This window comes from Maylandia zebra, linkage group LG20 (assembly GCF_041146795.1).
Source record: "Maylandia zebra isolate NMK-2024a linkage group LG20, Mzebra_GT3a, whole genome shotgun sequence".
NCBI lineage: Eukaryota > Metazoa > Chordata > Actinopteri > Cichliformes > Cichlidae > Maylandia > Maylandia zebra.
Window position 1 is genome coordinate 30,338,626 of NC_135186.1, and position 27,243 is coordinate 30,365,868.

Sequence of the window (27,243 nt, forward strand, 5' to 3'; positions counted from 1 at the left end):
TTACTCGTGTGTGTGTGTGTGTGTGTGTGTGTGTGTGTGTGTGTGTGTGTGTGTGTGTGTGTGTGTGTGTGTGTGTGAGAGAATTCTAGGCAGTGCAGTAAGTGCTGATGCAAGCTTTAAGCATCCCTGTCCAGGTAATGGCCTGTAGCAGTACTGCAGCCTGGGGCCTGCCAGAGGAGGAATGACATTTACTGCCACCTTAACTAGCTCATTAGCCTTCTTCACAGTCTGTCTCTCTATTCACTCCACAGAGGGTAATGAGAATAGCACTGTTTTACAGTGCCAGTTGTTATTCTGCTCATGCCCTTCAAGGCCATCGAGATGGAACACTCAGATTGTTTTGGGAAATGGATTCTTGTTCTCCTGCTTTCTATGCTGTTTTAGCACGAGGGTTCACTCAGTGTGTCTTTGAAGAAACAACCGATGATAGTTTTGAATCTTTTTATGATTGGTTTTGTTATTGCACTCTTGCCGAGATATCAGTGTTACATGCTCACCTAGAGTGAGCTCATCTGTTAATCAGCCGTGATCCAGCAGACTGATTGGCCCTATTGTTCAGTGTATAGGCTATTGAAATCTTCCTTTTATTTCCCCTAAATAGACAAATACACATTTGTATTCACACACAGCAGCACAGGCCCTTGCACTCACCTGTGCACACACTTGTGCACACCATTACACAAACTCACATCTTTAATATGCTACTTTTTCGGTTGATTGGAGTGTTGTGTGATGTTAATGTGTGCTCAGTATAATCCTTCCTCTCCTCTCTAGCTGCCTGACATTGCTTTGTTGTTCATTAGGGACAGAAAAGGTGAAGGAGAGAGGCACAAAAGTACAAACCGGATTCCAAAAAAGTTGGGACACTAAACAAATTGTGAATAAAAACTGAATGCAATCCAGTTTGTAATAGCAATGAAATGATATTCAAATAACAAAGATATAATAACAACATCTAATCTACAAGTCTGGGCGCCTTTAGTCTGGTTACCTCATTCTAGTCAGTCTCTCCTGATGACTGGCATGAACACTGACACAGAGATAAGTTTGTTTAGTAGGTGTGTGAGTACAGTGTCTTTACAGTGATCTATGCACACACATGCATACACACTTGTTCAAAACAGTAACCACACATGTGCAAAGGAAGAGCACAGTTTTGCCTTGGCTTGTGGAATGCCCCAGGCTCAGGCACATCGTGAGGCTTTTGTTCTGGTGATGTTTTCTTATTGATAAGGTCTGGTGGGAGTGACAATAATAAAAAAAAAATAAATAAAAACCCTACAAGAAGTGATTGGCTCATTCTTAACCACACTAGACTACATTTCAAAACTACAAACAAAGCTCACACACAGCTTTTATTGCACGACCATCTGTGCACTGCCCTCTTGTTTTTGGTCATGCAGTTATTTATTTATTATTAATTATCTCGTGTCTCTAGTGTAGGTATGCACTCCCTGCCTGACTAAAAACAGCCCAAGGCCTGTTCATGAAGTCTGAACTCCCTTTATATACCTTTCACTAATTTAGTGTGTGTGTGTGAGCGTTTATTCATGTCTGTGTGTTTGTATTTCTTCACCACAACTACCATATCCTGTGTTTACAGCATTAATGTCGTTGGGTAGATGTTGGACTGTCTGTGACTCATAATGAGTTATTGCAACACTCCAATAAGACCCATTCAGAGATATGACCGCGGGCAAAGCACAGAGGCCTCTATGTGTCTGCACTCTTAACAGGTATCAGACAGCATTACAGGTTCCCACAAGAAATGGATTAGACAGCACATACTTGGCTCCTCAAAGTAAACGCACCTTTCTTTTCTATCCATGTCAACATTAGTCCGGTGTGCTTGGGTTCAGGCTTTGTTGAGGAACACTGGGAATATGAAACACCTTAGGTGGCTGTGCTGTAACATCTCATGTGCTGTCAGTTTTGTTTTAGAAGTATTTCATTCTGTGTTGCTCTTTTAACTTTGCACAGCTGAATTATTGTTGGCTTAGCTCTTCTTAATATTTATGAAGCAACACTTAAGTAGTATTTAGTATTTAGTATTTTAGTATTTATTTATTGTCATTGTCAATAAAGATGGATTAAAAACCTGCTCAGGTATTGGGTTGAATGAAGATGTTTTAACTCCCTTTTAACTTCTGGCACAATTCGACGTTTAAATGGAGTTGATTTTGGTGCCAAACCTGCTGCCTATTTGGCTGGTACCTAACATTTGACTCCATTCTCTACTTTATCCCAAAAAGAGGGGAAGTGTCCTCGGCAAGCAAATATGCCAGCTGTGACCAGTCACAGAGCTCCCCCCATAGCTGTCTCCATTTACAGAAACTATATTCTCCTCAAACTGGCATTGGTCTCTGGATCAGTGCCAGCCCAAACAGTAGTACTTTTCGCAATCTTTTATGTCAAAATAAAAACAAAGTGACAGCACTCTTTTTTCCTTTCCCCTCATAGCACTAACTTCCGACCTTCCCATTATTAAAGCAGCTGCTTATTTCAGGCAGCCTAAATAAGCTGTCTTCGTTTTCCCAAATGCTTTGCTGGCTTATATTATGTGCTTATATTTTCAGTCTCCTGCTTAATGACATCTTTGCTTTGACTTCTACTGTGTGAGTAATTGTGATGTGTGTATTGTTGGCTTGCATGCACATACGTGTTTGCAAATTTTATGGCTTTGTGGAATGGCAGTGTCTGTTTTTCCTCTTACAACCTTGTTTTGGGGATTTTGTGAAAGTTTCGTGTTTCAGTGTGTTTAAAGCAGGGTCAGCATGGGACTATTCTACTGTAGTTAACTTTTCTAAGAATGGATTAGCATGGAGGCCTTACTCCTCTGTTACAAATTTGTCAGGCATTTTGAACGCCCTTCTCAGTCTGATCAGTCAACTGGCATTTCCAAACAGACATATCTGCTTGTGTCCAACAAAATATTCTCACTCACATTATCACATTTTAATGCACAGAATCTCCTACTTATTCTATTTATTTCCTGATGTGCAGGTGTACTGCACCAGAATACCATTATACAACAAACGTCCCCAGCAGATGTCTGGAGGGGTGGAATTGTCATAAGTCAGTGGACTTCTACTGAGAAGACGAGACTTTGCAGATGTTAGAGTTTGAGTTTAGGCTGTAAAATGCTTAAGGATATGAGAACTTAATGCTTTTTGTTTAAATAAAAAAAAAAGTTTTAAATAATCTTACACCTTAGGAATGCTTCATGTCATTTCTTTCAGAATTTCAGGGACTTATTTGGCGTTCTGTGAAATTAATCTGCTATTGAAAAAATATTTAAATGTTGTCCTGAACAATTTATTTGTATGTGCTGAGTTAAGATTAACTCTGTACAATATCACTGCAGAACACAGGCATTATATGCACAAATACATAAAAATCTTACAACTATTCTCATACAGTATATACACATTAGTCAGTGTGGCTTCAGTGATTGTAGCTGAGCTTTTCTGTTTGTATCTCATGATTTTCTGAAATGTGGGCCATTAAAAAGGATGGCCTCATTTCCTCTGATGACTAGCTAAGAGTAAACCACACTCTGTCAGATGGAAATACCAAAGTTCTTGTTTAATTTATTAAACACAGCTGTCCGTGGTTGTAGACTGATTCTAACAAGAAACTTGTGAGAAACTTTTGCATTTAATGAATTCATTCAGCATGCCTTATCCACATGTGAAGGCATTGGGTAAACTCAACTGACCATTTTTTTTCCTCTGAAACTTTTGCAACACATAAACAGTCCTTTTCCTGAATAGTGGGTATAAGAGATTTTGGTAATTTCCAGCAGAACAGCACTTTTTACTGAAAAGCATTTCATTATGATTCCACAGATAAGTTAACTAAACACACTGTACATTGAAATAACAAATTTCATTTCTGTGGAAAAATGAGAGTCACAGTGCGGATGAGAAAGTAGTATTCTTTAATCTACTTTAATTAGTTACACCTTAGTTACCTTTTGTTCTCTGGTATATTGTATCTCTGGGTCCAATAAAGGCATAGGAGGCAATTTGGTCTTAACCAAGCCATTTACTTTATTGTTTGTGTCATTACAATTGAGTAACTGTAATGGGTTTGCACAGACACTAGTTGACCAAGTAGCCAAACAATATAATGCATCACACACTGAAATACTTCTAATGATCTTAATGCAGCTATAAAGCAAGATAAGCTTTTAATGAAGTCATTATGATTCACAGGCACAGACACAGATTTACTGTAACCGAAACATATCCATGCATGTAGCCTAAAATGCACTTCATTTTTTAACCACAATAACATTTTGTTTCATAACAGTTATTCTACAATGATTCTAAGTGTCCTGTTTCTTCTTTCCACTCAGAGTTCAATGTACTGTAGGGCTCGGGGAAGGGTCATGCGTTGTTTGGAAAATGGTTATCATAAACAATAATGTTATGTTATGGATTCCAGTCATTCAGCTATCGCAACACACTAAAAGAATGGTGATTTATCAGACCAAAACATGATCAATAGATTACCCCAGCTGGGGATACTGGTTGTGTAGGTCTCACATTTGCATAATTTTTTTTGTCTTTGTGTTGTTTGCCGTCATGGCTGCTCAGTCATCTAGGGAACTATAGGAGGCAGCTGCACTTCTTTGCTCTGTCTCCTGCTCAGCGGGGAGGGGGGTTCCACTAGGATGAGGCAGCCTGGGGATCGACTGCAGGGAGGGCGTGCAGGTTGGAGAGGAGGGAGGGATAGACGGGATCTGTATCTGTCTGTGTGTCCGACTGGCTGCTGGCTACGGGCAGCATGTCAGCTGGGCTTGTTCCCCAGACCCCCACCCTACTACCCCATTTTGCCTTTCCAGTCTCTCTCTCCCAATAAGTGATGGACGGATGGTTTGGAGAAGGAGGCGGCGTGCAGCCAGTTAGTTCCACCCCACAGCAGCCTTCTTTATTGGGCCTTCATTGGGGATTATTGTTATTGAATTATGGAGGGCCTCCCGTTAGACAAATCTCTGGCAGGAAGTGGGAACCCCAGGCTTTCATGCAACTGCTGATGTGTGACCCTCTTTCCCACCCACTTTACTCCTTATGCCCTCTTCCTCCAATTCTAATGTAGCCTCATAGCTTCAGCCAGCTCCTTTTAGTATACACGCCATCTGGATCCCTTACATGTGCATATGCATATACACAGTCAAAAGTGCAGCCTCATGCAGGCGCACACCTTCAGATGTCAAAAGGAATGCACCATTTATAGTCATTTGCCTTTTGGCTGGCATTACCAAAGCATCAAGAGAATGGAACTATAAATAAATGGAAAGTGTGAGGCAGACAGATGAGGTGTATCGAGGAGATCATTTGAGAGGAGCTGTGGGTAGGGGGTTCCTGTGTTTCCATATCGCTGCCTGTCTGTTCACCCCAGTCCATCCCTGTCATTGCCCTTAGGTCTCTGCATTCCTCACATCCATCCCTAACCCCATCCCCCTGCTGTTGTCTGGCCTTAACACCCCTTAGCCTCAACTCCCATACGTGTGTTCAGTGGAGAGGCACAGACCAAAAGACACCCGAGAGACAGAAAACTATTTATGCATGTATGAACGTTAACACACGAGTGTGCATGCACTCTCTTGCTCTCACACAGACTTAGACTCATGTCAGTGCACATACATACACACACACACACACACACACACATATAGTTGTTGTCTGCTCAGCACTAGCTCCATGCCATGTAAGGAATGGATATTATGACTCCCTATTGTGCTACACCCATAGGATTACACTAGGTGATCCTAGCTTTGCTGATGTCTGGGACCTACGTATATACAGCGCGGTAGATTAGACATTGTAATTTATAAAGTATCACAGGATTGGTTGATGTCATGAAACTGTTATGACTAGACACCCAAATTAGTTCTTTCCACTGATGTTTAGGTGATTATTGGGGTAATCTGGTTAAAGACGTGCTGTCGGCTAAAGATGAGGGATTAGCTTTATATCCTCCAGGAAATGGTTCATGATACCCTGCATGCCCCATTATGTTTCCTCTTGACCCTCAACAAACACATTCATTTTTCACATGAGATGGCTTATAAAGAGATTTTGTGACCTTTGGCCTTGAGTGACAGGCTTCATCCCTGGTGAATTTAAACATGCATGAAATAACATGCGACAACTGTAGAACTGCATGAACACCCAACGCTTTCCATATAGACAAATGGCTGTGCTGGAGCAGCACCTAACTTTTCAAATTATATTAGCAAAGCTTTAATCATTTTTGTTTGTTTTTTGTGTAAATTCATCAAACTGGAAGACTACATTTTCATTTTTTCTTTGGTTAATTTGTTCAGTCGTTGTTTTCATACTCCCCTAGGTGCAGTAGGACATTCTCTGTTGAAAGTTATTCTAATTCTGTGTGTTCTAGCCTGTATGTCGTACAAAAACACTGAGTGATAGGTACACTATTCCATACCAGTTTATGTCTTTCTTTCAGCTTCTTTTCCTGTTTCTCTTTCTGGCTCTCTCCCACTCTCTTTCTCTCTCTCCGAGCAGTATGTGTGGATGGAAAGTGAATCAAGTTGTCGTTGTGGCTGGCTTTGAATGAACTATGACCTTTTAACAATTCCTTTGGGTGTATGTGTGTGTTTGTATGCATGCGCAGATACGTGCATATTTCTGGGTGTGTGTGTCTAAAGGAGTATCCACTGTCTGCTCACTCCGTGACACAGAAAATACCTCCCTCAGCCTGCCAAAAACCGTTAACCAACTAAACACCCAGTTTTTCGCCTCCTCCTCCTTCTCCTCCTCCTCCTCCTCCTCTTTCCTCCTCTTCTTTAAGGCCACAGTTATGTAGTCTCTTGTTTTAGAGAAACAAAGAGCAGTGGTCAGGCGGGAGAATTGCAGACGCATTATATCATTGTGCTATGAATCCTTCCCACACAGCCTCCACTCTTCCCCTGTCCCCCCTGGAAAAACGAGCTTTTAGGTTTGTGTTGACCCAAACATTTATGTGGTTTTTGCAGCAAGAACAAGGAAAAGGACATGGAGAGAAAGAGAACCAGAAAACATGTATTTTTCCATAAAGCCCAGTTATGGAATAAAATGAAGCCTGGGTTTTGGGGGATCTGGACTGAGGTAGCCAAACATAGAGCCGTCTGGCCGGAGTCTGTGGTCAACTTGTGAAAAAGAGAAAAAAGAGAAGGGTATTGTTTGATGTGGGCTTTCAAACCTAGTTTTTCCAGCTCCCTCTCTCTAGCTTGCTAAAAACAATAAGGAGATTTTTCCCTGATATGCCAGGTTAGCTCACATTTGAGAGGCACATTCAAATCAAGATATCAATTACTGTGCCTTGGAATTTGAATTTAATAGTGTCACTGTTAGAGAAACCTTTCATCAGAAAACGATCTCATGCCTAATCTGACTGAGCTGAGAGAGAGTACGAGAAAAACGCTAATATACTGTAGCATGCTTCCTTTTTGGATTTCACGCCAGTGTTGCATGCTTTTTGGCAGATGATTTTTAATGTAACAAAACCCTCTGCGGCCCCTGCTGCTAATACTAGACATTACCTCACAAAAGTGGATTTATACAGAGGAAATGGCTAATCCCTCAGGTAATATTGGCATGAATCAGTCAAGCCAGACAGCAGGGAAGCTCATGCTTGCTTCTTCACTCAGCTCCAGAAACACCAGAGATAGCCCCGTACTGCTGTAGCTATTCTGTGTAGTGTATGTGGAGGAAAGCAAGAGAGCTGTCACAACCCTTTATATTGTAACTCTTACTCTAGCTTAAGGCTAGAGCACATATTGGTGTATGTGCTTGAGCATGGTAGCAGTGTTGTTTCAGCAGGGGGCTATTTTAGGGCGTTTTGCTTAATTTCTTTAAAAAAAAAAATCTGTTTTAAAATATAGATTAAAAATAAGTACACATGTTTGTTTGAATATGCACATTCATGTGCTCCACAGCCTTACACTGTGTGGGCACCTAGCTCATTTCTGTGGAATTTTGAGATCGTTAGCATATATACCAATCCAGCACAGAGTCATAATGTATCTCCTTCCTCAGGGTGTTATTGCACATCCTTAATTTCTTACATGCACACACACATAAACTGGCTGGCTGCTGACCGGCACTAATGCCCTAATGGTGCTGCCCTACATACTTGGTACACTAGTGTCTGTTGGTAACTTCATGACCTACCCTAGGCTGGAGGCAGATGGGGAGGACAGGGGAATAAGATGGAAGGAGAGGTTTGCTTTTAAGCTCTTAACACCTCAACTCATTTACCTTGTGTTGCATTTGTAGTAGAAGCTACTTAAATGCTATTGTGTTTTCAAAAAGAATAGGTTCATATAATTATATTTCATCTTTCTTTTATCATAAAGGTCTAGAGAAAGCTGGCGTAAGTTGGGTTGGTAAAAGTGAAAAACCATTATATATGTCTTAGTTAGGTGTTTGGCCTCCACATGCTGCCAGGACAGCTTTCATTGTGTTACGAATTATTTTTCACAAATCTGTTGAACTGTAACGAAGAGGGGGAGGGGAAGGGGGTGTTAAACACCATTCTTTCAAAGGATAATTCCTCACTTAGTGTTTTGATGCTGGAGGCGGAGAGTGCTGTCGAACAAAATCTCTCCTAGGTTTAAACTGGGTTGTGATTTTATGACTCAAATTGCCATAGCATGTGATTCATATAATTTTATACTCATCAACCTGCTAACGGCTGCAGCAGCAAACCGCCATCGTTTGTATGGTATATGAATGTGGGCAGGCAATGAGCCACCTTTTCCAAATCACTCAAAAATAAGAGTCAGTCAGACTAAAAAGGAAACAGTTGTCTTGACTGTCAGGTTTTTTTTTCTGTTTTAATCAGTTCAATTTTTTCAAATTATGCTACGGTACAGTATTGATTTTCTCTGGCATGCTTACCAAGAAAGACACTTGAAAAGATATTTTTAGGTTTCTGTTACACGGTGAAATAGTTATGAATGGCAGTTATCATTCCTCCTCTCTGTACTGGTTGGATTTCACTCTTTTAGTGTAGAAAATCTATGCTGCACTGTATCTAAATGTAATGTGGTGACCTCTGAGTCAACTGAAAAAACCTTTTCACTTTACTCTTTAAAAATGTGACACGTAGACAAATTGAGAGCCTTGTACCAGTTTTCACTCTTCCTCAGTCCTTACCTGTCACATGTAGATCCTTCATCGTGCCATATAGTGATGGTCTAACAGAGTTGGATGGTTACCACAGTGGTTACTGCACCCTAAGCAGAGGATGTGTCATTGTCTCATTTCCCATTTATACATCAATCCCTGAACCCTCCATTACCCAACCCTACTCCCTTTACATTTTGAAGAGAAGCAAAAGCTTTGCAGTGTGATGGAGGTGTGTATTGACCCAGAGAAACTATGAGGATGGAATACTAATAGGGTTAATAGAATTAATGGTGCTGTCACCCTTGTTTGCGGAGGAGTGTCAGGGTTTGTGCTGGCTGTTTGCTAGCTGCTTTTGTGGCTATACTGGTGCTCTGAGTTGCTCCATTGCTGCCTTCTCCCACTATGCAATTTTGTCTCTCTTTTTTCTTCTCACCCTTTTCCTGTACATCTGTCTAATCCTTGCAAAATCTTCCGTAAAATGAATGAAATCCTTTTTGATGCCGCTACTTTTTATACTCTTCTTTCACAAATGTCCTTTATTCATTCAGATACTGATAAAATAAAGTGGCTGTGATGTACAAGTATTTATATTCCCTAGGTTCATGTGCAAGAGTGATTTGTGTGCTGTTTGTGTGCGTGTTTATGATTCTGTGGTCGTTTTAAGGGAGGCACTGTGTGTGTGTAATAATTGAAGGTTGACATTTAAAGCAGTATATTTAGTGCCACTGAATTAGCATACTTTAACTGGCTGCTCTATTCCTTCTGGAGTGAAGCAGGCATTAAATCCCGACGCAAGATTGGTGGGCATTTTTAAAGAGCTTTAGTGAAGATTCATAGACTACAAAATGTGCTGGCATCACACAGAAACTCACGCTTATATACACATTTTCTCTTTCTCTGTCATTTTTTTTAAAGAAACTCTGACCTGAGAATATGCTGCTTTCCTATTCTGCATACACAGCAGTTTTCCTCTTCTGCCACTTCAGAACATGTGTATGAGTTACGAGGGAATAAGAGAGGACTGAGGAGTGTGTGGATGTTTTGTTTGAGTCTGAGTGTTTGGGGGATAAAGGAGGAATCCTCTGTCACAGACACATGTCTCTACTGATGAGCATCTCTGATCTCTTGGTCTACAGGAAGACTCAGGCCTGTTGCTGTTTTGCATGTATAATATACAAATAAAGACACACAGCTGCATTCAGGAGTCTTTTTAAGCCTGTGGCTGTCTGACGCTGTGTTTGTGTTCCTCCCTGTAAATCTCTTAAATGTGCATAGAATTGCTGAGAACACAGTACCATAAGTCATTTTTTACAGTGTTTTCTAATTAGCAGACTAATGAATCAAGGCCCTGTTTGCTGCTGTTCTCACACAGAAGAAATATGCCTGACAGTCTTTATCTTGTTTTATGTGCAGATAGCATTAGACATGCCTGTTGGAACATATTTTAGAGAGGGGACATGTACATTTTTTCTTTTACTATAAAGGTATGTTTGTGTCACCAGTTCCAAGTATGTTGTTGTTACTAACACTAATTAACATTAACTGCAATTATTGCCCAGTGTATCCTGTTTTCAGTCTCGAGACTGTTTCTGATGGAATGCTATAATTTCCTGGAAAGCTGATCTTACCACATGTTCTAATTGGGAGCGGGGGAACAATCAAAAGGCCTCTGAAGGACGGAGACTAAAAATGAGCACCGCACTCTCTTAATCAGTTCAACTTGAGCCTCATGACTGAAACAATATTAATGACATAACGGCTTTTTTTTAAAATATCCAAGAATATCTGTGGACATATACATGTATTTACGCAGACAGACCACAGTTTTGGCTGATTCCCTGCTGATCTTGTGCCCAAGGGGAGAGAGGTTACTATGGCAACCCTTGTCCAGCACAGGGGTTTTGGCCTGGTTTTCTTGTTAATAGTTTGAATAGGGTCAGACACCCAACCCCTCCTCAACCCATCAGTAGCATCACTGTGTTGCTGAAAAGGACTGATTGGATAACCCTTACCCCTCATAGTCCACCCCATGTTCTTATCCCTTCCCCCTTCTGCATTGTTTCTGTTGGCCAGCAGAGGTCAAAGGTCCCCAGAGTGGTGTTCATCTTACCCCTGTCCTTACCCTCTCCACTTACAGGGGGAGCTCTAATTATTCAAGAGTTGCTGGGAAGTTGGTAGATGAGAGGTTAAAGGTTGTGATGTCTGTCTCCATAGAGTTACATGCGGTATGGTTTGAAATTTAGGGTGGAAGGGTGTAATGGGCTGTGAAGGTGATGGACCTCTGGTTTAGCCACACAGTCACCTTTGAAACTTTGAAATTATGTCTGATTATTTAAAGCCAGTGGCAGTAAAAAATACCAAGACAACAATATAATGATGGTAATTCTTATTTTATTATTTTTTTGTGCAGTATACAACTGGGAATGTAGGAAAAAAAAACCTGTGGATCATATGTTGTATTTATGTGGCATGAGAACTATATCATCAATAACTTGTAGAAAAACACATCATTTTTTAATAGATTGCCTGAGGGGAAAATGCTCTCAGTACACACTGCGTGCAATCACAGTGCAATAATGATCAAGGATGGTGCCAGAAATAAACAAAAACTATGATTATTTCAGATTACTATTTCTATAACATCCAGTTAGTAGGTGTAATCTTATGTCTTATCCTTTTTCCTTTTCTGTTCTTCTCGTCTCATTTACATGCCTATCTATAATATTCTATCATGTGTCAAAGAACGCCTGTAATATTATGGCCTTAATGAAGACGGCATTGAGTGTCAAGGCCTTATCACAGCACAATGCATTCGTCAAAAGCATGTTCACTTACCACTACCAAGTACATCTCAGTAATATAAACCACCCCATGAAACATGTAGGGAGATTATTCAAGTTCAAACACATTACAAGTATAAAATATAGTCTTGGTTGAAGTGCTTTTATATTCTCATTTGTTGTACGGATCCCACTGGCTATAATTTCCTAGTATCACATCTACCTGGCAGTCTTGTCCCACATTTAAATCTCACAAATCCGGTGGGAGAAATTGGAATGATTTCAGCTAATTTGCCCCTCACCTGAACCTCTTCTGAGCTACTTCTTGATTCAAATATCTTTGTGATCTACTTTGAAGTACACCGAGGGAGAAAGCAGTAGAGTGATATTTTCTTCTGGTTCAGTATGTTTGACATTCCTCTAATAACTTTTGTCTAACCATCAGTAGCTGTGTTTGCTGCATCTAATAGTTTCGTGATTGTTTTGTCCCTTGCTTATTTACTCACATAAAATAGGTATAGCTTTTCTTTGTTCTTTCGACACGTACATCGCATCAGTCAATGCTCCATCTTTAAAAGAAAAAAATCTCTGGAGAGAACGTTTCCTTATTAGAAGATGAGGTTTCTCGCAGAGGTAGCTGTTATTTTGTGCTCGTAACTTGGAATTGTGTGTGGGCTTATGTGTAGCTATGTAAACGTGTAATGTTTTGCATATATGTTCAACTTAAAGTTGTTGGCATCGCCAGAATGCAGTTTTTAGAAAAAACAGTTTCTATGTGCAAATAGGAACAATAGCTTCATCATACTAGCAAACCCAGATTTTTAAGGGCTAAGCAGAAAATCCCTCCCACCACATCCCTCTGTTTTTGCTCTCTGTGAACCTTTCTGGACTGTGTCCATCAGCAGCAGCATGCTGGTCTCTGTTCAGTGTTTTAATGTGGAGCTAAATATAGGCCTGACATTGTGCTGCTGTGCTTAATATGTGTTTGGGCTGATTAGAGTTGAGGCCTGATCTCATCCCACCACAGACCCCTTAATGCATGCCGTGGTCTCTGGTTTCTTTTTTTACTCGGGGGCAAACAGAAGAAAGTGCTGATATAATCATGTTTTGGGTTGTGAATTATGTGACCGAGAGAGATGGTAATATTGCAGAGCTAAAACTTTATTGAACGAGTGTTGGATATAGCTATTATCCAGACGGCAAATTGCACCATTGGTCTCTGGAAGTCAGTTTAATAGAATGTTTGCTAGTGATACTCACTGATATTTAGTGGGAGCAAAAAAATGGCCATTTGAATGGTCAGCATGTGTGATTTGTTGTGGCGTCTGGGCAGGCTTTTGTTTTCCTTTTCAAACAGATGAGAAAAGGTGCTGTCGAGGAGAGGGTTAACTGCTTTGTTCATGGGGCGTAGAGCCAAATCAATAGGCTTTATGGTGCCCTGCCAAAAATGTGAAGTAATTGCCCCTTGTAGGCTCGGGTCACTTTAGCTGATATACTGCCACTGTATGAGCCAGGTGAGGGGAAAGGAATTCCACTTACAAAAAGAGTGATGTCTCTTGTGATTATCCTAATTCCAATGTCTATTTTCATTTTCTTCCCGCTCCACTAATATGTAACCTCTTTAAAAATTGCTTTATTGCTTACATTTTTTCCAAACTCTGTAATTGTTTATAATTTTTCTTTCCTTTTCCTCTTCACCCTCTTCCTGCCTTTTCTTGTGTTTTCCTCCTCACCAACATGTAGTCTCTCCAGCCTCAGTCTTTCCGATGGGAACTGACACAAGCTAACAGAAGCCTTATGGGAGCTTATATTGTACAACAGGAACAAAAGAGATGGCATACTGGGCTGTTGGGAGTCTTCTCACACATATACATAGGACATTTCTACACGCCGCTCGCTACTGACACCAGAATTCTTCAGCCTGACACTGGTGATGGATTAGATGCATTATCAAGGCGGAGAGAGGCTCCATGTTTTCTCCCAGTGTGCAGAATAAGGAGAGGGATGAAAAGGGATGGAGGAGACTCGCACACAGGCAGCTGAATAGCCTGAACCTATTCCACCTGAAGTAGAGAAATACAATAGCAGCCTGCTACATTTCAAGCTGGGTTTCCAGGACAAACATGAAAATAGACATAGTGAGCCTCGTTGGTACACAGGGTTCTGCAAGGTGTGGAACATAACCAGCTGTGTGTCTGTCTGGCTGTAAAACTGCTCATTGACTGTGTTCCTTGAAGGACTACTCAAGGTGTTGCAATCATGAAGATGCTGCTCTGTTTTACTGATGTCCTTAAAATCAGAATGAATTGGTGTCTTACTGGTATTTTATTCCTAGTGTGTTGGCAATTAATTTTTTCCCGAATGTTACTCATACCACCAGTCCACTCTTAGTGATACATGCCCAATCTCACGCCTAAAGCATCTGACTTCATCTAGTATGTGTCCATATCAACATATCCCAGGGCGTCAAACTCTGCCGTTCTGTCAGAAGCTACTGGCATATCAGATCTATACCACCAGACCTGGCAGTATTGGATTTGGAGATAACAGTCTTCCTTTGAAGAGTGGAAAAAGTCTGCGTTGGGAGGTTGGGAGATGGTGGTGTAGTAAATCAGACGTTTGTCAGCCATGGTTCGTGTCTTGTTTGGCTTTGATTGTTCACTTTGTTTCCATGACTTACACTTTCTGATTCGTTTCATTTGCACCAACATTTTACTAGTCAGTAGCTAAGTTGAGGCACTAAAACATACTTGGTTAGGTTTATGCACCAAACTACATTGATTATGTTTTGGAAAATATTGTAGTTTAGGTTAAAAAAAAAAAGCCTCCTTAAGTAACCATGCATGTTGAAAAACAATAAATAAATATGTAGTGATATTCAATTTGATGGCAAGGGGCTGTTTGTACATTAAGCATGCTTTTGGGAGTTGGAAGACTGAGATCAATCACATTGTTAGTTAAACCTAGTGTGTCACACCACAGATGCAAAAGGACAGCTTGTCTATAATTTTCTGGACTCTAGCATCTTTAAAATATACTGCCGTATTCAATACTCTGGACTGGTGGATGGTGGGCCATCCCCAGAAGGTTAGTCTTATCAGCACACCTCACCATTTTTCCCACTTCTGTGTAACAGATCTAAAAATATTTATGTGAGCTTAGTGTAGCTTTCTGGTGTTTCTAGTTCAAGGCTGTTTCCTTGATATTCTCATGCATTGGAGGGGTTTTAAGGTAAAAGACAAATTCTGAGCTTGTGGAAAAGGTCTTTTTCTTTCTTAAAGGTGTGCTTGCAATGCAAAACCTGATGGCATAAGAGCACCTTTGGCTATCACAAAAGCTTTTGAAATCATGAGAAGCATCACTGGTGCTTAAAATGCTTTCAGCAGTTTATCAATTGTCATATGATCCAAGGTGTGAGGTGGTAGTCTCAACACCACGTTCAATGATTCTATCAGAGAAACTGGGCTTTATTAGTGAAAGTCCATCGTGGTCTATGTCAGGTCTCCTGGTTGACTTTAAACTGTATTTGACCTTAACTGAATACAAGTGCCATTTACCTAAACATAGCTGCCTCTGTGGTATCTCTGTGTATTGAGACAGCGTGTGAAAGTGTGCGGTGGTGTACTTTAGCAGAATCTAATCCAGTGTGTGGGATCAAGCAGATAAAGGCAATGCCTATCACTTCAACACTCAAGACTACTGAACTGGATTAGCGCAGATGCAGAAGATAGCTGCCAGATAGGTTATTCAGGGACTCTCTTTCTCTCTCTTTGAGATTCAGCCATAAGAGCATAATCTCCTAGAAATCAACTCTTGTTTTACTATTTTGGTACAACATGTAGGTGGAAGACCTACAGTATGACTTAATTCTATCCCAATGCAAGGTGTTAGTGTGTTGTACTCTGTGGTTTGGTAAAGGTTCTCATATGTGGGTTACATTCTGCTCTGCTAGCTGAAATCTGGTGGTAAAATAATGTGCACTCTCTGGATCTGTATTGGTCTTGGCAACGAGCTGTACACATGCTTGTCTTGTTTCAGAACACTAACCTCCCTCAAGGCTAAGTTTTGAAAATAAGATTTCCACACATATTTAAAAAGAAAACAGTTCTCAGGTAATAGTTAGCAGCTGGACCATTAAAGAAGAAAAATTCTTTAGAAATTGAGCGTCTACTGTTGAACAAACACTTGGAACAGGGCAAGCTGTGAAACAGACATCAATCTATAGACATGAACATACTGTTACATCTCATGTTACTTCACGGTTGTATTTTGAGACCAAATCAAAACCATTTTGGCATTTTGCATATATTACATTTAATATTGATTTTTTCTTTTTGATGAAACTGCAGTTTGTTTTTTTTTAATGTTCTTTCCAATTCCTTTTACTGTAGAACAGCAGCATCCACAACACACTGCAAACACACATTTGATGCACTTTTTACGTAGGATTTATTCCGCACTCAAGCAAATTGCTTCACACGGACTCTCGCAGTTGGGGATTCAGTGTCTGGCACAGTGTTCAAAACCAGAGAGACCAGGAAGGGAAAGAGAGCAAGAGAAAGAGAGGGAGAGAGAGAACAGGACAGGGAAAAAAGGAGAAGGGCAATTTGAATTGGAGTTTGGTCAATCTTCAAACGTTTTTTCAGGGTGCTTACATGGTCTGATCAAAAGCACCCCACTGGCACAGGGCCTTGTAGCCACAAGGGGAGGCCTCTGATGCCTCTGCCATGGCTTCCCTGCTGGCCAACCACCCCAGCCCCACTCTCCACCCCCAACAGCTACCCATTTAATGCTGACTAGGTGCTGTGACAGAAAGCCTGTAAATAAAAGCAAAAGTTGTTGTTTTTTAATCTGTTGTTTTTGCTAGGTTCTGGCAGCATGGCAAAAGATGCTGGTTACCTGCGGAGTCCAGATGTGCATATTGAAGTTTTCAAGCCAAATACACCACCACCTTTATAATTAAACTATTGCCTCATGATAGTTTTAAGGGGCTTGGATTTTTAAAACCAAGTATCGCAGCTATCTGTGTGCTTCAAGTTTTTATGATGCCTGTTTTCATCTTTTCACCGTGATCATATTTTTTTCATCATTCATGACAGCGCTGTTTTTTCTCTTCAACATAAAGCTGCCCGTGGTGGCCCCGGGGGAGAATGTAGACTGTTTTTCAACAATCTCATCCATCTTCACTTTTTCCCCTCTTACTCAACTATACTCAGTTGCAGCTCTCCAATGCTGGTGATAGAGAGAGGCTAGCTAATGGCTGTGGTGTTGAAAAGGGAACCATGTCAGGCCAGGACAGACCAAAGGAGAGCTCTCTGGGGTATCAGGGGTTGTTTCCATGGATGGGCAGTCTTAAAATAGAGGGGCAGTAATATTGTGAGGCAGTTGAGGGTATGAAACCAACTTGTTTGCAGCTTTTTCACCCGGCCTGATAAATAATGCAAGGTCGTACAGCGCAAAGATGGGATAGATTTAAGTACCTGAGAGAGCAGGCTAAATGTTGAAGTAAAGCGATGCTGAGAAAAAGATGTTTTGAGCATGAGAGTCGCTTACTCAGGTGGTACATTTTGTTGACTGGTGGAATAGTAGTGTGGGAGTGTGGTAAAGAGAGGGAGTCTTTGACAGAATTATTTTTGGTCCACTAAGCACTGGTGCCTCCATTTACTTGCTCTGGGTTTTCATTTTCTCTTTTTTCTCTCATTCGCCCACCCAGAGGTGAGTCTGCTCTGGAAAGTACTTGTATTTAACTGACCCAATTCACACAAACGTTCATATTTTTTTATACTTTCTAACAGTGTGTCTACATATGTGTTAATATAATAGTCTTTGCAAGATTTACAGTTGCTGTAGAAAAGGGAAAAAAAAATCTGGATGTGAATGTGTTTGTGTTTACATAGTGGGATGGTGAGAGTGTCATTTGTCAATAATGTTTATTCGGTTTTCTTTGTGAGCTATAAGCCTTTGGGAAAAGCATACATAGAAGCAAAGAGTGAGAAAGAGAGTATTAGTGAATCTTCTTCCCTCGTACCCAGTCACTAATACAATGTCTCTGTAAACAGTCTTGCACTTGCATTATTATTATTTTTGTTTTTTAAAACAGGACTGGGCAACTAATCTAATTTTATTTTCAATTTTAATGTTGGCTCCAACAGCTACAATAAAAACAAGATAAGCTGAAAATTATTATTGATTAAAATCAGTGTACCTCATTCTGTTTGTGTTAATTATGCTGTGTAATATGTTAAATAAATAAATAAAAATAAAAAAGTTGCACATTCTCTGTCAGTGCCGAATGTAGCAGGGGGACTAGGTGCACATTCAGCAACTGAGCCTAATACGCTAATCACTAATAATCAAGTTTATTTTAAAGTGCACTAAATATGTAGGCTAAATAATCAAAATACAATTGAAAAGAAAATATAGAAAACAACAACCTACAATAGATGTATCCATTTCCTGACATATTTGACCAGTCACCCAACCTTATAAAATGATCGTGTAAAATGGTTGTAGTTTTTATATTGAACAAAAACACAAAAGCAAACACAAAAAACTATTTTTGCCTTAATAGAGCAGCTCTACTGTCTTGTTGCTGGTAGGCCTAGTATGTTTGTTCTTCCATTATTTCACAATATCATTCTCACATTACATATCTGTGTCTTATTTATTCACATAGTTATTTATTTCATCTTGACCTATTTATTTATTTAATTTTGAACACTTTGGAGTTCCATATTGTTCCTCACACACTCATAGACATCTCTGTATGTGAGTCTCTTTCTGGCCAAATGTTAATTTAAAAGCCCCTGGACAGTGGTGAGAGACTGTGTGATAGCGATCTGATTCAGATGAACTGCAGGCCTGCAGTGGGAAGGTCGGGTTATCTTGTGATCCCTAGTGGCAGCCTGCTAGGACACATATCACAGCATGACAGACTGCTCCTACGGGTGCACACACAAAAATGCACTCACAACACCCACACTGACACAGTAGTGAACAGAACAGTGCTGGCCTGGCCGTGCGCCGACATGCTTTATGGATGAGCATATTTGCTGAGGTCTCCCTCCACACTGCAGTGTCAGTAACCAGATGAAGACTGGCACGGCCCCCACATCCTGCCTTTCTCCTCCTACATATGGTTTTCACATATGTCCTGTTTTCAATGTTTGGATTAGTCTGCCAAGGTCAGATGTAGGTCAGCCATGGAAGGCTTAACCACTTTGAGCTTTGTTCCTTAACTGTGGTGCCTGCTGTCGTGTACCCAACTAACCCTCAAGCTTTGAAGGCAGAGCTCCAGGGATTTTGTGTGAACTTAAATCACATTTCTCTTACTTGATCATCCAGCAGTTTGACACATGGTCTTGCTCACACATTCGTACACAACAGTTTGTGCGTGCACTCGTTTTCTCACCCCCCCCCCCCCCCCCCCCCCCCCTTTCGCTGTAGATCTTGTTTTGACAGACATATGACCTTGACTTTCCCCTCTGTGAGCCTGACAGCTCTTTGGTGCTGTCATTGTTTGAATAAACAGATGAATATTTGGGTGGATGGAGGCATGCAAGGATGGACAGATGATAAAGCCATCAGCTTTCATGGTTGGAGGAGGGCCTAGTGACATGTGACATCACAGAAACGTCAGAAAACCCCCACTCAAGTTTAGACAACCCATGCTGCTCCTCAAGATTTGCTGTTCTGTTTATGTCTGGCCAAGGGGATCTAATGAATGACGAAGGCTAGCACTGGCCCATTTGGGTCAGATGCCTAATATAAGTCATTTAAATTCTTTTCCATTGCTTTTGCAGTACGTTGGTCTTGGCTTCAAGTTCAAAGCTTTCCTGAGCAAATACATCATTCACTGAGGGAAAGAGAAAACCAAAACACAGCTCAAGTTTCACAAAGGTCTAATAATATCCACAAATAATTCCGCACAGTTTTTATAACCCCGTCTTACAAGGAACTTATAGAGGACTTACATTACCTCATACTATGAAAATATTATGGTTTGTTGCACAGTTGTTGGCAATTATAAAAAAGCTTTTATGTCATATTCATATTCATTCTTTCTAGTGGAAGCGATCCTCAAGGAGAATCTCCACCTCCAACTGAAACGTCAAGTAGCTAAATAATTTCAGTGTTTTTCAAAACAAAAACAAAAAAAATGAATCATGTTTGTCATTCCTGTCAATCATTTTTATCTGGTTTTATTATTCCTGCTGTCACTGAGGTATAAATAGCTAAATCTGACCTGTTTGTGTTCTGTTTTTTGTCAGATTCGTGTTGATGGGCCTCCTCACGGTGGTGTTCAGTATGAAACGATCTCGGTTATCAAGGATGGGAGCCCTGTCCTCAGGGATATGGCCTTCTCTCTTGACCGCAACTACCTCTACGTCATGTCTGAGAGACAGGTAGGTATTTGAAAGCTGCATGCTTGAAAATATGTGACGCAAGTGTCCATACATAAGAAGAGATGGTTTTAATGTGCCTTTGTCTCTGTATGCATATGTTCGAAATGTCAGGAATATTGTGCGAATGTGTGAGCTCCAGCAGGGCGCAAGATGGCCCACCTCTCAACATCAGCAATCCACCACCTACTGTTAGCTATAAATAACCAGGGTGGCACAGCAGGGGACATTGTGACAGCATTTGATAATGAAGGAGAACAATGAGGGCAGGGAAAACGAAATAGACAGACGAGGAAAAGATAAGGTACAATGAGAGTGGATGAAGGAGAAGAAGGGCAGAGACTGGCAGGTTGACTGGCTGCTTGAAGCATGGGAGAAAGAGTGATGATGGAAAAGGGACAGCTGGAGGAGTGTACGACTTAGGAGTAAAGGAAAAAAAAATGGAGACAGAGTGCAAGGTCATCTTTTCACACTTCTAATGAAGTGACACAGCACTGCAGTCTGGGTGGGCAGCAGCTGATAACCATCAATGCAACTGACATACTAAACAGGTAGAAGAAGTGCGAGGACACAAGGGTAAAAGGGGACACAAGGGCAGAGTAGAAGGGAGGAGATGCAAAGGAGGGGAAAACATGGTGTCTTGGAAAAGAGATGACAACAGGAGGCGAAGAGGAGAGGAGCAGCTGCAGGGGAGCGTGGCAGCGTAGCAGCCCTAGAGAGAGACAACGTGCAAGGCTGTCAGTGTGAGGTGATAGATTGCCATCCTCTCCTCTTATCTCTTCTTTTAACACACCCAGCTTTAGCTTATGGGTTGAATCCATGGTGGATGGATAACGTGTAAAAGAGTAATTTTGAAATGATGTCCAATTCAGAGACGGGAAAACGGAGCCGTAAATGTAGTACTACGTTATTTTTTTTATCCTTCAGCACATGACTTACACTTTCTTTCTTTTTTTATATATATATAAAAACAAACACTTGAAAAGTTGCACAGTTCTAGCTGCCTACCTGATGTGAGAATAACAATAAAGCCAAAGTCGGATCACTTCACCAGTAACAGCTCAGTACTTTGAGCAAAAAATATTCCAAGATTATAATTCTAGTTTATCTTTTTTTGCTAAAGCTTGCTAAAGTCATCGCCACAAATATTCAGACATTTACACAGTTTTCACAATTTTGCCTCTGCACACTACCATTCTGGATTCTAAAAGCAATCAAGATGTGACTGGAGTGCCGGCTTTAAGCTTTAATTTAAGGAGTTAAGGAGTTTAACAAGTACTGCAATAACTATTTAGGAATTACAACAATACATAGTCCCTCAATTTAAGAGCCCCAAATTTAATTAGACAGCTAACATTATTTTAAATAGAAATATTTTGAATGAAAATCTTTTGCAATCAGTGGCTGCCTAAATTCTAGAAGCCATGCAGATCATCAAATGTTGTGCTGTTATGCCTTCACTGAAGAATATCCAGTTTCTTTCCCTTGATAAACTCTTGGGTAGCTTTTGCAATATGCTTTGGCTCATCATCCATTTGCACTGTCTGATCAGTTTTGCGGTATTAAGCTGAATATGAGCTCAGAATATAGCCCTGTACACTTCAGGATTTATCCTGCTACTTCTATCAGCAGTCACATCATCAGTAAACACTAGTCTCCTGGTTCCACTGGCAGCCGTACATGCCCATGCCATAACACTGCCTCCACTATGTTTGACAGACTACGTTATGGATCGTGAGCTGTTCTTTAATTTTAACCTTTTTTAAATACTCTCCTACCATCATCCTGGTACAAGTTTGTCTTTATTTCATGTATTTAAAGGGAAAACTTTAGTCATTTTACATGCTTTTTTTGGTGTTGCTCTGCCTTCTCTCTTTTTCAGAATGTACCAGTGTGTTGATTTGGCCCTTCCTAAAGTTTGTGCTATTTCTTTAGGGTTTCTTTTGTTTTTTCATACTAATGGTGATGTTGTACAGTTGAATTGACAGCTTGTGCTGAGATTTCTTGTGAAGAGCTACCAAATGCAAGTTCAGTGTTTAGGACTCCAGGTCTTTTATCTGGTTAATTTCTCATGATATATTAAGGGAAACGGCCAATCATGTCCAATTATATGCAGGCCTCTGAAAATTAGGACCATATATAAAATTTTTGATAATTACTAAAGGTTAATGCAGTCCTCATGTTAAACCCCTTGAATTAAAGCTTCAAGTCTTCAGTTCAGTCCAATATTGGCAGTTTGATTTAAAATCCAGAGTGAAAATTACAATTATTGTCAAAATAATTATGGATCTAAATGTACATTGAAGGCCAAATTATACTATTTAAGTTCAGTTCAATTCAGTTTTATTTATATAGCGCTACATCACAGCAGCAGTCGCCTCAAAAGCGCTTTATATTCTTAGGTAAAGACCCCACAATAATACAGTTTATCAAGCCTCTTTATAAGTATTTATATAGTATATTAATCAAAAGATATAACTGTACATCTCTATGTTTGGAGGAGGTTTGCATAGATATGTATATATAAACAAAACATGTATATTGATATTAAATGAAATATAAAAATTTCATGCATAAACATAAGATGCAGGTATTGGACAATGAACTGATGACTCTGAAGCAATGGACTGAGCAAGTAAAGAAGAGTTTGCACTGATTCTAAAGTCTCTTTCCCATATTTACTAAATCCTTTATTCTCACTGATTCTGCAGATGAAAGAAGCTTTTGATGTTGAGCTCATAACTGCTAGTCATCTGAATGAGAGGTGATCGTGGTGAATATTATTAGTATTCAGTGTAGGGATTCTTCTGTCTTCCTCTCTAGGGGTTAGGGAGGATCGAAGGAGACAGACACGCACACACATACTGAAACATGCTCAATTTCTTCAGGGATGTTGGCATGCATGTTGAAAGACACCTCCTGATAGTCATATCGTGGCTCAAGAGTTGGGAGTTCGCCTTGTAATCAGAAGGTTGCCGAGCTCCGGCTTGGACAGTCTCAGTCATTGTGTCCTTGGGTAAGACACTTCACCCGTTGCCCACTGGTGGTGGCCCACGGGCCCGGTGGCGCCAGTGTCCGGCAGCCTCGCCTCTGTCAGTGCGCCCCAGGGTGGCTGTGGCTACAATGTAACTTGCCATCACCAGTGTGTGAATGTGTGGATGACTGGATGTGTAAAGCGCTTTGGGGTCCTTAGGGACTAGTAAAGCGCTATACAAATACAGGCCATTTACCATATCTGACAGTGTCTGTAGAGAGGTTGTGCATGTGACCCATATGGCCCTTTCAGTTGGAAACAGTTCAATCAGTGGCAAAGGAACGTTATGTTCATCTGCAGTAATATATATTTGGTTGCATTTTGGTATTTGCTTGTTCTAGGACATCCCCACTCATCCTTGTGCATATATGGAAAGTAAAAAAACACTGAGATCAGCAACAAGAACAGAGCTGATACCAATGACAATAAATATGACCATTAAGTCATATACCATGTAAAGGAGTTTTTTTGAAAGTGGGTTGCAAAGCAGCTTGCAGGTGTGCAGCAACTCTGGACAGGCTAAAGCAGCTTGAGTGGCATGTCTTATATGGGAAATACCAGCTGAATGCATAGACTGGTATCAGCTTAGCCATGAGCTCATTTTTCACAGCAGTGTACTGTGCTCAAAATTATCCTCATTTTTTTGGTATGTTAGGTAAAACAACATATTTTTTCGTATGAAGACCTTTCTTGCAAAGCTGTGATCCAAATATATTTTTGAGTTTTCCGGAGTATGCCTGGAATTCAAATTTGCATGTATTTTGTCTTGCCCAGTTTGACCTTTATCTCATCATAAGCTTAAATATCACCTCGAGCTACACTTGTAGTCACACATCCAGGACATCACGAGCTATATCTTGTCTAAGCTCTACTTGTTCCCATGTGTCTGACTAATGCCATCTAAGGCCAAGCACATGGCGATGGGAGACGGCAGGAACAAAGGAGGGATGATATCAAACGGAAACCAAGGCAGATTTGGCTCCAGTTGCATTTCCTACTCTGAATAACAAAGAAGTCCTCTGTGTTTGGCACAGTGGGAAATAGAGGGAACAGAGAGAGCAAGAGAGAGACAGACATTAAGGGGGAGACGGACAGAAATTGGGAGAGCAAGAGTAAAATTTGCTCAGCAAGGCCATGCTCCAGAATTCTCTCTCTCTCCTGTCCTCACACCCTCACACACAACACTCTGTGTTGTGGCTAAGAATTGTGGGATGTGCAACGCCTCTGTGAATACAAACATGCAGACAGGCACCCACGGGGATGCACACACAGTCACACAAACAAAACACATGCTTCCCTTAGTATTCATTTACATACATTTAGTCACAATGCACTGGTTCTCCTTATCATGTGTACACTGTTATAAAAACACTGGAACTGCACATACATGAAAACACCAATCTCTCAATATTGTAATGGCAAGTCCATAAGGCTGATGGAGACTTCATTACCTATAGCCTATTGCATGTGAATCTTCAGTCTGACTTGCACACAACCTTCCTCGTGTAATATTTTAGCAAACTTTTTCTTTTCTCTTGTTTCATTTGTTTCTTTCTCACATTCTCACACAAGACACCATCACTGACTCACCTCCAAACATATTTAATAGCTCCCTTTTTCATATTTGATCCATCGTCCTGCCATGTTAAACTGTGCTTTTGTTTTGTAGATGCAATGACAATAGCATTCACCATATTAATGATGTGGTGAGATTGGCCCAATGCGAGGCAGTGCAGTGGAACTGATGAAAAGACCTGGCTCACTGGCTTTCTCTACTCCCTGAGCAGTGTGTGTGTGTGTGTGTGTGTGTGTGTTTGCCCTCCTGTAGGGGTATTGTATCATTACTGACAGTCCTGAAATACATAACAGCAGGTTTTCATCTCAAGATTTATCTGTGTATATGCACTATGGTGCCTCTTTTGAATAATCACAAGACATGCTGGTTTAATCAAATAAAATCGTTTAATTTTATTAGGACTGACTTTGAAGTTTGTGCATTACAAATGTCCTTGTGTATCCCGTGATTCGGCAGATCCGTTGTATGGATTTCTGCCAGATCACATGTTTGAGTCATGTTATGCGAATTGTCTGCGCAACTGTTTCTATATTTATACCAATAATCCAAAAATTTGGGGTTTCTGCTGTCATTGCTGTTTTGGGAGATTCGAGTGAGCTGCTGCCTAGACAGTCTTTTCTGTCTCGATGCGTCATATGTCTTACATTCCTGCAGCACCTCTGCATAAATTGTATCAAAAGCGTTAGGCTTCGAAGTGAGTACCACATCTTCCTCTACATTTACAAAGCACACATGGTTATGCACCACGTATTATCTTCAAAGGTTATTCTTTAATATTAATACTAGCAGCCACTTTACATGCATCAAAAAATACTCCAGTATTATAACAGTCTCTCCAGATTCTGCAATTAGATTGATAAAGTATTCATGTACAGTATGAATGGCAGCTGCAGTAGAGCTAAGCCACTGGTTTTGGAAATTCAGTATCTGCCATCTGGCTAATCCTCATAGTTGTTGTTATTGTTATTATTATTCATATTTTTATTATTATTTAATGAGGCAGCACAATGGCTTAGCTGACCTAATATCTTCATTCCAGAAGAGCTGCAATGGAGCTCAGACCATGAAACACTGTCCCCTCTTGTTTTCACCTTTACAACAGATAAAAGATCCTCTGCCTAGGATTCTATGGCTAGCATGCAGTACAATATATGGTGGCTTATTAAAATCTTAAATGAATTATTAAACATATTGGAAGCCAGTGTATAGAGACTTAAACATGTGTAAGGTGGTCACTTTGTTGGCTTTTAAGTAAAAAAAAAAAATTACTTATGGATTTTTGATGATAGACAAACTGTGGACATTATCAAGAGATTTGGCTGCCATTCAGCATCGCATGTAGCGCTTCATGTAAGATGCATTTTCATTACTGCAGACATTCTGCCTGGTTTTCATCAGGGGTGGCACCTGGGCAAAGCATGCAGGTGGCAGGGCACATGAGAGAATCTCCAGAAAGTTAAATACTCTCTGGAGTTCTCACATGGTTCAGCCAGATATCATATGGACTTTGTACTGGGGAGCCGACAGGGTAAAGACCCTTTTATGCCTGATTCAACTGATTCATTTGCATTCTAATGTGCACCTCCTGTGGGTGATGTCTAGAAAGGTTCAAGGCTTCAGTATATGTGTGGAAAGAGCTTTTCTGTCTTTCTGTCATTACTAACGTCTCCTTTTTTCCAGTATACTTCCAGAGTTTCTTTTATCAGGCTTTGTTTTCTTGAGAATGCAAACACACCCCTTTCTTTTTTTTCTTTTTTTTTTAACCACAGAGGGCAGGTTTGTGTTTGAGTATGTACGTGTGTAGTTTTTGTGTAGTGTGCTGCTTTTGAGGAGTTTAGACATATGGGAGAACATTCAAGCACACATGCCACTGTGGCCCACAGAAGACCCGAAGCAGCCTTTGTTTCTTTTTGTTGTTAGTTTATCAACAGAATGCAGCATACTGGGATAAATGGTGACAGCTACTCCAGTACTGATGGGGTCTTATAGGGCCTAGATTATCAACATTTGTATGACTCCCTTTCATGTCTTTTGTGGTGTTTTGTGCTGCTCTGTCTGTTGGCACTCGGGGCAAGCACTCATCACACATGGTTGAGAATCAGTGACTGTATTATTTCAGTTGCTTTGGTCAGCAGCCAGGCTATAATGTATTATTCATGGGGAATAATCAAGATTTATCATCTGAAAGGGTTTTGAAGTGATACCTGTGGCGTGGCTTTAGTTCTGTCTGAAAAAAGGTTTTTGAAAATACTGTTTTTTTTTTTAAAAAAAAAAGGAAACTCAGAGAAATCCTCACACAAAACTGAAG

General features: G+C 40.5%; 1 protein-coding gene across 3 annotated transcripts in view; it reads left to right on the plus strand.

The window, feature by feature from the left end:
• Window positions 1-27,243, plus strand: part of plxna2 (plexin A2) — a 160,418-nt gene that overhangs the window by 46,062 nt on the left and 87,113 nt on the right. For all 3 annotated transcript variants that reach the window (XM_004560401.3, XM_004560399.3, XM_004560400.3), the window contains exon 4: window positions 20,194-20,328. In XM_004560401.3, coding sequence (XP_004560458.1) covers window positions 20,194-20,328 — 135 coding nt within the window. The remainder of the gene's footprint in view (window positions 1-20,193; window positions 20,329-27,243) is intronic.